We start from the raw sequence: 10,929 nt of genomic DNA on the forward strand, positions 1-10,929 counted from the left end.
CTATGCGTCATGTGTTACAGATGCCTTGTAATTAGCTAATAGCTATAACTGGTACAATATGTCCCCATTGCACATTGTCCGATAAATAAATGACTTTAAATGAATTTACATGTGAGTGTTTGTATTTATGTGTCCCTATTTGTGCTTGTTTGCACGTGTTTGTGTGTGTATGTGTGTGTGTGTGCGTTTTTGTGTGTGTGTGTGTGTGTGTGTGTGTGTGTGTGTGTGTGTGTGTGTGTGTGTGTGTGTGTGTGTGTGGGCGGGCGTGTTCATGTGTGTGTGCGTGGGTGTGAGTGTGTGTATGGCAGCGTACGTGTCCAGCAGCCTCTATGCGTCAGCAGAAACATTTGATACAATCCAGTGGGTAACAGCTGCCCAGCTGGCTCCTATGCCTCTAGATTAAAACCACTACACACACACACACACACACACACACACACACACACACACACACACACACACACACACACACACACAGACACACGCCAACCCACGCATATACACATGCATGACACGTGCAAATGACAGCGACGCACACTTCTGGGCGGGTCACAGACTAGGTGTTCATTGATCAGTCTGGCAGCTTGGAGGTCCTGGAGGCGTGGGGGGGGGGGGGGGGGGGCAGCATGGTCAGGATGTCCCCAGGAGAGGGATAGAGGCAGGGAAGGAGTGGGGGGAGGGGTGGAAGGAGCGCAGGAGGGGGAGGAAGCTTTGTTCTTTTAATCACCTCTCATACATATACAAACAGCTTTGTGTTTTTTTCTTCTTTTCCTTCCTTTCCTCACACACTGGTTCGACCACTTCCTCACCTGAGCCATAAAACCATCCCCTCTATTCTTCTTCTACATGCTATCCCGAGAGTATAGTTGTTGATCTAGGGATGGATATGTAGGATTCTAACTGCCGTCTGACAGATGAGTCTGCTTATTTCCATTGGCAACTTTGTATCAGAATCAACCAACGTGATGTGTGGAGTCCCACAAGGTTCGATCTTAGGACCCTCTTTATTCAACATCTACATGCTCCCACTAGGGCAAATCATGCAAAAAACCAATATTGACCATCATTGCTATAGTGATGACACGCAAATCTATGTATCGCTATCACCAAATGACTATCGGCACATAGATCTGCTGTTCCAGTGCATTGAGCAATTGAAAGATTGGATGTGCCGAAATTTCCAGCTTCAGCTAAATTCAGCTAAATGAGGACAAAACAGAGATAATTCTATTTGGTGCAAAAACGGAAAGGCTTAAATTGACCCAACACCTTCACTCTCTGTCCCTGAAAACCTCAATCAAAGACAGAAATCTAGGGGTTATCATGGATTCTGATTTACATTTCGACAGTCACATCAAGTCAGTTACAAAATCTGCATATTATCACCTTAAAAATGTAGCAAGACTTAGAGGGCTAATGTCCACCGAAGACTTACAAAAACCAAGTTTCTTTAGGTCGGGTTGGAGTCCCGACGCGGGTACCAGAGAGGCTGTTGATCTGATCTTAAATACATTGCACTTTTCTATTTTACTAATTTCTTTGCATATGTTTTCTTTTACTTATCTATTATTTTATCTTATTGTATGACAATGTTTATATGTGAAGCACTTTGAGTCTGCCTTGTGTATGAAAAGTGCTATATAAATAAAGTACAGTTAAGAACTAAACAAAGGCCAATCCAGTTGCACACACGGAGGGTAAGATACAAGAGGACTACGGAATAACCATTCTCCAACCTCCTGCTCAAGTATCCATTATAATTGTGTGAACTCAACATTCGCCCTCATATCAAAGACGCAGACATGGAAAAATGAATCACCCAAAAACAATGCAATTGGGACTTTTAACCAACTCCTTCTGGGGAATATTTGTGTTGGCCGAAGTGCAGACTTGCTGCACTACCTCTTGTCCACCTTCTGCCTCTCCCGGTCCCTTGGGGGTTTTAACCAGTCGGGGCGTGAAAAAAGATGGATGGTCAGAAGTGTAGAGTATGAGAGGAGGAGAATGTCACAGTGACAAAGTGAAGCTCTTTATTGACCGTTAGTAATATGTAAGCCTCTGAATTAAGTCATTTTCTCAGTTTGCTGCCATGGCACTCGGGGCGGGGGGAGGGGGGAGGGGGGAGGGTAGATCACATTTACCACCTCCTGTGTTCTGAGAAAGCAGACTGCAGTAAATCGGTATCTTGTGTGTGATAAACATTCGCTGGCTGGGGAGGTGTGCAACCACAAGTTTGTGAAAGTCAAAAGAGTGAGAGAGCGAGAAAAAGCTAGAGAGAGGAAAAGAGAGAGAAAGAGAGAGAGAGAGTGACAAAGAGAGTCAGAGAGAGATATTGGGACATTGATCAGCTGTTTGGAATTGCCTATCCCCTTTCCTGGAAAAGGAGGACTGCTAATGCTTGGAGGACTTACAATTATTAGTTTTGACCTTTCACCCCCTAATCTACCACTTCTTGTTCACAACTCCTATAAGTCACAATCTGCAAGGACACAGAATCGTCCATTAATTTCCTTGAGGTGAGCCTCTGTGTCTGTGACATAATTCAAACTTAACAGAACTTTCTGTGTGGGGGTAGAAGGCTGCTTCATGCAGGATCTAGCGGGATGCTCTCTCCCCTTGAAGCCTTTTACTGGTGATCATTAACTCAAAGGAAGTACAGGAAGGAAGGCGATAAAACAAATGCAAGATAAAAGCGGGCCGCTTTTAGACAGATGCGGATAGAGAACAGACCGGCCGAGAGACAGATACAGGATAGCGCAGTGTGGGAGAGCATGGCAAAAAAGATGGAGGCAAATAGAGAAAGAGAGAAATGTAAAACATTTAAATGTTATGGGTAGTAAACCTTAACTTTTTCTTTGCCTTAACTCTGTCTCTTTATCTCTCCCAATATCTCTCCTTGCTTTATCTCATCCTTGAAGGCTCTCTCTCGTGGGAAACAAGAGGAGAGATCAGCGCTCCCTGAGTCTCTCCTCCGCATCGTGCAGGGTAAATATCTTCTGAACAGAGAGAAATGGGCTTTAAAGGGCAGAGGGGGAGGGCAAGGGAGGGGTGAGGGGCGGTGACAACAGAGAGAAAGAGAGAGAGAGAGAGAGAGAGAGAGAGAGAGAGAGAGAGAGAGAGAGAGAGAGAGAGAGAGAGAGAGAGAGAGAGAGAGAGAGTGTCTGTGTGGGTGATGGGGGGAGCGGAGGGGCTTCCAGGCTTGATGAGAAGATGAGCCGGACAGACCATAATTTCACGGTGTCTGCTTCACTGCTCCTTGCCCAGTAGGGTGGCTGGCAGAGGTAAAGTAGAAGAATGGCTTCTTTAGTATCTGTTGCGTACAAAAAGCCTTCCGCTAAGTGTTTGTTTTTGTCCTAATTTTTTGTGTTAAAATAGATTTCATTTCTAGGGTTGATTCCCATGATACTTTGCTTTCCCACCAAACCAATACCATGACATTAAACATTAAAATCGTAACGTTCAGCCATCCCTTATGTTGGTGCAGTTTGGATGGACAAAGAACCATGATGAGTTTGAAATCTGTATTTTTGTGTGTGTGTGTGTGTGTGTGTGTGTGTGTGTGTGTGTGTGTGTGTGTGTGTGTGTGTGTGTGTGTGTGTGTGTGTGTGTGCGTGTGTGTGTGTGGGTGTGTTAGCTAGTGTTTGTGTCAGGTAACCTATATTCTGCAAGCGAGCCAACTCATGGTTTATGCGTTGCAGCTGTCAGAGAGATCCCTATGACAGGGTAGACAGGGAACTCGGCCACAGTATTGACTCTCTGCGGAGAGTCGATTTGCACACATGATGTCATGCAGTGACTGTACTACAGACGCAGGCAAAATATATACAACTGAATGACACAATTATACTTTTCCTGGATAGAACAATACAGCTGTAGTTGTTTAATGACTTTTATTGCTGTGTTAACATAACACTTTAGGACATTGTTACACACAATATATGCATATATTTTATAATTTCCCTTTATATCTTAGGATGTTGGCTGTAGTACTTTTCTTTGTTTTATTATGAATATGTTCAGGGAGTACACATGTTATAATCTTTTCCAAATAAAATATAACTTCATTCAATTGATAACACGGAGACGTACGAGTGCCCGCATGAGCACAAACTCCTTTGTTACTTCACCTTGTTTTTATCGCACCGTCGTTCGCAGCTGATATTGATGAAGAAAAAAAAATACAGTGGCCCTTTAAATATGGGCGTGTCTTCACTACTACGACCCGCCTTTTATGCATATAGACAACTTGCCTAACCCAGATCAGATAGCGTCGTTGCTGGCAAGGAAAGTGACCGCAGTAAAAAAAAAAAAAACGTATCCAACATTTGAGGAGTAGGAACACACGAGTGATCTTTATTTGTGGCAATTAACCGTCAAAGACAAAGAGGGGACGCCCAACTCGAAGCGGACGTCCAAGAAGTGTTGCCCAGCGAGAACTACGCATCTTTATTTCCCCACTTTTACGCTCACACAGAATCCATGAAGACGAAATCAGCATTAGCCCTACCAGGTAATATAAATGACCACTCCACCGCTTGGGGACTTTTTTTTTGTTAAGTAGGCCTATTTGCAAATGTACCATGGGACTAAATGGCGGGGCTCTGAGTGTATTTCGAGGATGGCGGAAGCTTACCGCTTCAGAAGTTTGGTTTTAGTACACGCCTTTTAATTAATTGATACCCGAATTTACCGGCAGCTGAGTTGTTTTACCCTTATCTACGACCAATACTGGGGATGATCGGGGTCTGCGAAGCTTGGTGGGGGTTGGAGGGAAACGGGTTCACTGATTGGGTGCATCATAACCCACAATTAAAGGTCAATTAGCAGGCCTACAGGTTTGAAGGTAACTGTCTATTTTTAATCGACCTGTGTTTTGTGGTGGGCTGTCACCGCACACTTTAAGCAGCGGCACTGTTGTGTAATAACTACGTTGCGAAACTTGAACTTATGCCACTACCATGCAAGCACACGCGTAAAAAAAACTTTCTAGTTGAGTAGGCCTACGACAAATGGTTGTCTACAATCCTTTGAAAGAATGATCTGAAACTAACTTGAGGGGAAAACGCAAACCCTATTAGCTGCATTATATTAAGTACGTTAGTATCGATGCTATAAATCGCCTTTTAAAGTGTGCACGACTTGTTTCCCACCATGTCCAGACAGAGAGAACATTGTGTCACCATAACCCCAGGACAGGAGCGAAGCGCCAGGTCCGCAGCCCTGATGCCGGGCATCAGCTCCACCGCCCCCCGGTATGAGAACGGGGAGATGGAGTACGACCACTACCAACATTATTTCTACGACGACCACGACCCGGACGAGGATTTCTTCAAGTCCACGGCGCCAAGCGAGGATATATGGAAGAAATTTGAACTGGTGCCGACCCCGCCCATGTCCCCCATCCGGACGGTCGAAGGAGCAGGCAAGGTCGGACCGGTACATCAGTCGCTCGGTGATCGATTGGAATTGATGTCTCAGTTCTTGGGCCAGGACGAGGAACAGGACATGCCTTGTAAAGTGAACACCGTGAACGACTCCTTCAGCAACCTTAGCTCAATCATCATCCAGGATTGTATGTGGAGCGGGTTTTCCGCCGGACTGCAGGCTGAGAAAGTTGTGGAGGAGCGGATCGCCTCCCATGCTGGCTCGGTGGCCGCTAAAGTACCGACGGCACCCGGCGTTCAGTCGTCGGGGAGGACGCACTGCGTCTCGTCCGATGCGCCACTGATCAGTAGCCTGGCGACCGACTGTGTGGACCCAGCTGCAATCCTTACTTTCCCGTTAACGGGCGGCTGTAAAAAACCTCAAGTGTCCTCCGGCTCCGAGTCCCACACCGATACATCAGGTCAGTGCAACTTGAATCACTCGCGGTGTTTTTTTTTTTTTTTTTTTTGAAGACCTCGGCTTGCATTAAAATATGTAGCGTAACGTTTGGTAAAACGAATCCGAACGAATAGTTTTGTTGTGCGGTGACCTATACTGTCGAAGGATGGAGGACTTGAGGGTGGCATGTATGACTGCAATGCGTTACCTTGGCGCATGCAACACATGCGCCACGGCTCCACAGTGACACGCCCATTGAAACATCTGTTCCTTGGCTTGGTGCCAGGCGACCAGCTGCTGCCTCATGTTCTTGTGGTCTGTACTTCAGCCAACAATATCCTAACCACAGACTGTGGTTGATATTTGAAGTATTAGTCGAAATAAAGTATTTATATCTTCCATTATGAGCTCCATGATAAAAATACTGTTCCACAGCTTTCTTAAATTTTGCCATCCTCCAAGATTTTGTCTGCCAAGTGTCCCCTCACTGCTTCAGTCTCTGACTCCCACAATGTGGTATTTGGGTTTTGATGCAGTACTTTAATGTTGGGTGGGATGGCACCATGGGAACTTGTTGCCCTTACATAAACCACCGGCTTTCCTCAGCAAAAAAAGGACTTGTCGCACTTTTATCAGTTTGCCCAGGTTTGGGTTTGTTTCAGTCACCGACCCAAAATACCTTGTCCTTTGGTGAGAATCAATTTGCTTTTAGCGCCTTCTTGAGGTGCTCTTTAATTTGCAGTTCTTGGTCTTTTAAATTAATTCAGCGTGTCTATTTACACTGTTTTGTAGATAAATGTTCTGCCATCAGCAAGGTGTGTGTGTGTGTGTGTGTGTGTGTGTGTGTGTGTGTGTGTGTGTGTGTGTGTGTGTGTGTGTGTGTGTGTGTGTGTGTGTGTGTGTGTGTGTGTGTGTGTGTGTGTGTGTGTGTGTGTGAGAATCAGCATGTCTCCTACGTCGCTAATTTGCCTGCGATAGCGCTCACACTCTTATGCAGCGTATGCCCAGGTATAGTCAAATAATTGATCAGCCCTGGAATTCAATACACTCCTGTATAACTAATTAATTTCTTCCTTTTTTTTCGGGGGGTTTGTTGTCGTTTGAAGACGATGAAGATGACGACGAAGACGAGGACGATGAGGACGATGAGATCGACGTGGTGACGGTGGAACACCAACAGCAGCAACACAAGTCGCGGCGGCTGGTGAACAGCCGGCAGCCGGTGACCATCACGGTGTGCGCCGACCACCTGGACCCATGCATGAAGCGCTTCCACATCTCCATCCACCAGCAGCAGCACAACTACGCCGCGCCCTCCCCCGACACGCTGCCCGACCCGCCCCGCAAGCGGGCGCGGCCGGACGGCCTCGCCCACCAGCCCCTCCCCCACCCGAGCCAGAACTCTCTCGGCCCCTACCTCCAGCAGCCACGCCCGGGCCACACGGCCTCTAATCCCACCGCCGCCGCCACTGGCGGCCGCTGCGGCGCCGGATCCCGCTCGCCGTCGCCCGACCCCGCCTCCTCCCCATCGACCGCCGCGTCCTCCTTCTACGAGATGCCTTCCTCGCCGCCCGCCTCGGGCTCCTCCTCCCCGCCGTCGCAGGGCTTCTCGTCCTACTCCCACTCGCACCTCTCCAGCCCGCAGTCGTCTGACGGCGAGGACACGGACAAGCGCCGCGCGCACAACTTCCTGGAGCGCAAGCGGCGCAATGACCTGCGCTCGCGCTTCCTCCTGCTGCGGGACGAAATCCCAGGCCTGGCGGACTGCCCGAAGACGCCCAAGGTGGCCATTCTGACACGCGCCACCCAGTACCTGCAGCAGCTCCACGCCGGCGAGCGGCAGAAGGCCCAGGAGAGGAGGCAGCTGAAGGCCAGGCAGCTGCAGCTGCAACGCAGGCTGGCCCAGCTCAGACGCTGCTGAGCGCACTGCGCTCACTAACTCACACACACACAGTACCGAATGGGGACAAATGAAGGAGAAATACACTAATGTTTCATGACTTTCTTCAGCGGGAAGCGTCGGGCAGAATAGGGTTGTTTTTGTTTTGTTTGTATTTTGTTGTTTGCACATGACCTCCTGAGCGACTCACAGGGCAGTTGGCCACTCAGGACAGTGAGTGTGGGTGGATTTGTTCCTTCAGGGGTAAATTTAAGACGAGCGACCGCTCTTTCTCTCCATCTTGGTTGATGCTCTTCTTTAAATCAGTTATTAGTTGTTTTTTTCCTCACGCAGAGGCCTTTTTAACTCGTATTGTTTTGTTTTCCCTTTTCCAGTTAGCCGCCCCTTCCTGCTGGTTTTGGTTCAGTTTTTCTTTCCATTTCCAAGTTTCTCCTGTTCTTGCTTTCTTAAACTTTTCTTATTGACTGCTCAATTTATCTGGTCAAAGTTTAAGTTGTATAAAGTAGTGGTAATACGCCAAGTTGGCGGCAGAGTGAAATGGAAATCAGCATTGGGTGGCAACCGTTATGGAAATAAGTTTAAACTATGCTGCTCTGATCAGGCCCTCTTTGTCAGAGTCCGCTCATACCAATTTATATATTTTTCTTTTCTTCCTAGGGTGAGGGAGCAAGCGAGGGTTGCCCACTGTAATACTGTTTGATATTATTCACCAGAGGGAGAGAAGGGGGTAAAGATACGGCAAATGCCAGCATGTCTTCGGCAAATGTTTTTGAAATTGGATTTTGACTATATGCACGTGTTAAGTAAATATTATCCCATCCTCTTGCAACTGCTAAACTAATTAAGATCATATTTACAAAGACTTTTAATTTTATAAATAAATCTAACTTGCGTTACGTGCCATTTGAGGTCATCAATGAAAAATAATCTCCCTAACATGCCTGCTAATGATTTGGTTAAACTTTGCATATCCGCAACATCCACAATGCAAAACTTTTTGGTTTGGAAATGGAACCCTTTGTGTTTCATGTATAGTTATCAGATCTGTTTTGTTCATTTTGCCTGTCAATTGTAAACGGTGTGTATTTTTTTTTTTTTTTTGTATGTTTTAAATTTTGCATTTGAAGTAACGCCTCTAGAAGCCTTTTATTGTATGTAGACTATCTGGTTGATACATATGTGATTCATATGTGTGTCTGTGTGTATATAACTCCCTGGATGTACAGTCCTTTCAACCGTAAAGCAGAGCTGTCTGCAATACTTGTTATTTTTTTCTACTCTGGGAGAGAGAGACCAGGGACTGGGCTTGCTGGCTTTCAAAGATTACTCAAAGCTTCTATTTTTGTTAATAAAAAAGGATAAGAAAATTAAAAAAAGCTACAATAAAACTCAACTGATATTGATCACACTAGCCACTTTGGACACCGTTTTCAATGACTTTGTTTCCATGTAAAAATGTTTTTTTTGCTGTACCTGGTGTTGGTTTGTACATTCTAGAAATGTTCAGGACAAAGGTTTTGTACTATATTTTCCTACGGAGCTATGTTCAAGTGTGAACTATCAAAGGTTTTTGTTTGTTCTTTATGTTGTGAGTTGGTCCACGCTGGCGGTATCGTGCTGAGGACCGTTCAGGCTCTTCACTTCTCAGCTCGATTGGTTTTTAAAAAGCATCTGAATGTCCTTCTCTTTTTCAATGTATCTAATGCAGCACTCTGTACGGTGTGGACAGAGGACTGGTTTAAGAGGAGCCAACAGTTTTACCTCTAGGCTTCTCTTCGGTAACCTCCATGCACAGCTCATTCTATTGCCAGTCAGCCCCCCCCCAGCCCCCGGGCCTGCTTCTTTATCATCATTCTCAAGCCATAAACACCAGAGAACACTGTAGCCCATTGTAATCGAATACTGTACCATAACAATGGTTTTGTAGCATGTCCTCCTGTTTCAAGGCACTCAGGAAAACTCCAAGTAGTCTGTGACTTTTTCTGTTCTTGACCCCCGGTGGGCTTAGAGGAAACATATTAATTTCCAGCCACCTTCCTTATTCTTCACTGTGCAAACAGAGTGAGATGGAGAAGTACGTGGGGCATCACATTTTATTAAATCAATTTCCAACTCAAGTGCTCAAGCAGGCGTATCAGGCCTTGTCTGCTAAAATTTCAGTTGGGGGGGGAAATGCCAAGGTGGTTTAGTCCCACCTTGGTCTTCCTAATGCACCATATTAATCTAATCTGCTAATTGAATCAGCACAAACCTATAGTTGGTTGTTCAGGGGGTTAGGTTTGGTGCAGATCAAATCTAACCTAAAACATGGTTACTCCAAATGTTTTGTTTTGTTCTTGTTTGGTTCGTCACTGGTCTCTGCCGTTGGCGCTGTCATGGTAGCGGTTGAAGTGGAGTTTTTGAGAGTCAAGACCACGTAGACTAATGGAGCATTGTATCTGCACTTTGTTTTTTCTTTACCTCATGAGCTTCTGTGTATGGGAGAGTTAAGTTGGAAAACTAATAAATGTAAATGTTTAGGCATTAACCTTGATTCTTGTCATTTCTGATTGCGCCTCTATTCCCCTCTTTTCTGTCTCAAATGCAATGAAGAGTTACACATTCATAGAAAATGGTTAACTTATGTCACTCCAACATATAGGTAGTTGGAGATCCAGTGCAATTCATTTGCACTGGATTATTAATAAGGAAAGATGTTGGATGTGTAGTTTATTAAACGACAATACCTGCAAATGTCAATGTAAACTAATCCTCTACTGCATCAAGCTTTTATTCGGAGCAGTCTCCAAGGTAACACATCCGGGCTGCTCTGCCATGGCAACAAGCACCTTTTCTCATCACTGCTCAGCTTCTAGTTTCCATAGAAACGATATCAACCATTTTCTCATTTTATTTTAAAGCCAATTTCATTATAATTCAGTCAATACTCTGATCTAATGAAGTCGAATCAAGTATTTGATTTATACTACAGCGCTAAAGGAATTGCCTGCAGTGCTTACTCTAAATTTGCAAACTGAAGTAACCCCTTTGATGATCAAAGAACAATTGCATTTTTGGTTTACAGTAGACAAGGGTCTTCTGTCGAAATGATTGTTATTCCCAAGACAAAATAACGTCCCGGACATTGGAAAACCCCATTAATCAAATCAACGTTACCGCAAACGGCTTCTTGTTGCTAAGTTACAGAACCAGCTTCGTCCTCAGCC

General features: G+C 45.5%; 1 protein-coding gene and 1 pseudogene across 2 annotated transcripts; both read left to right on the top strand.

Annotated features, from left to right (window-relative positions):
- LOC115536071 (RNA-binding protein 25-like) overlaps positions 1 to 3,214 on the top strand; it is a 10,912-nt pseudogene extending 7,698 nt beyond the window's left edge.
- Positions 3,215 to 4,264: 1,050 nt separating this feature from the next.
- Positions 4,265 to 10,250, top strand: myclb (MYCL proto-oncogene, bHLH transcription factor b). Of its 2 annotated transcripts, none has more exons than XM_030347546.1 (3): positions 4,265 to 4,510; positions 5,160 to 5,845; positions 6,930 to 10,250. In XM_030347546.1, exons 2-3 carry the CDS (start codon positions 5,224 to 5,226, stop codon positions 7,742 to 7,744), a joined length of 1,437 nt encoding a protein of 478 aa, XP_030203406.1. In that variant the 5' UTR covers positions 4,265 to 4,510; positions 5,160 to 5,223; the 3' UTR covers positions 7,745 to 10,250. The 2 variants fall into 2 exon arrangements, with proteins under 2 accessions (XP_030203406.1, XP_030203407.1); XM_030347547.1 differs by having other exon boundaries at positions 5,164 to 5,845.
- The last annotated feature ends 679 nt before the right edge of the window (positions 10,251 to 10,929 follow it).

The sequence above is a fragment of the Gadus morhua genome, chromosome 22 (genome assembly GCF_902167405.1).
Source record: "Gadus morhua chromosome 22, gadMor3.0, whole genome shotgun sequence".
In the NCBI taxonomy this organism is placed as follows: Eukaryota; Metazoa; Chordata; class Actinopteri; order Gadiformes; family Gadidae; genus Gadus; species Gadus morhua.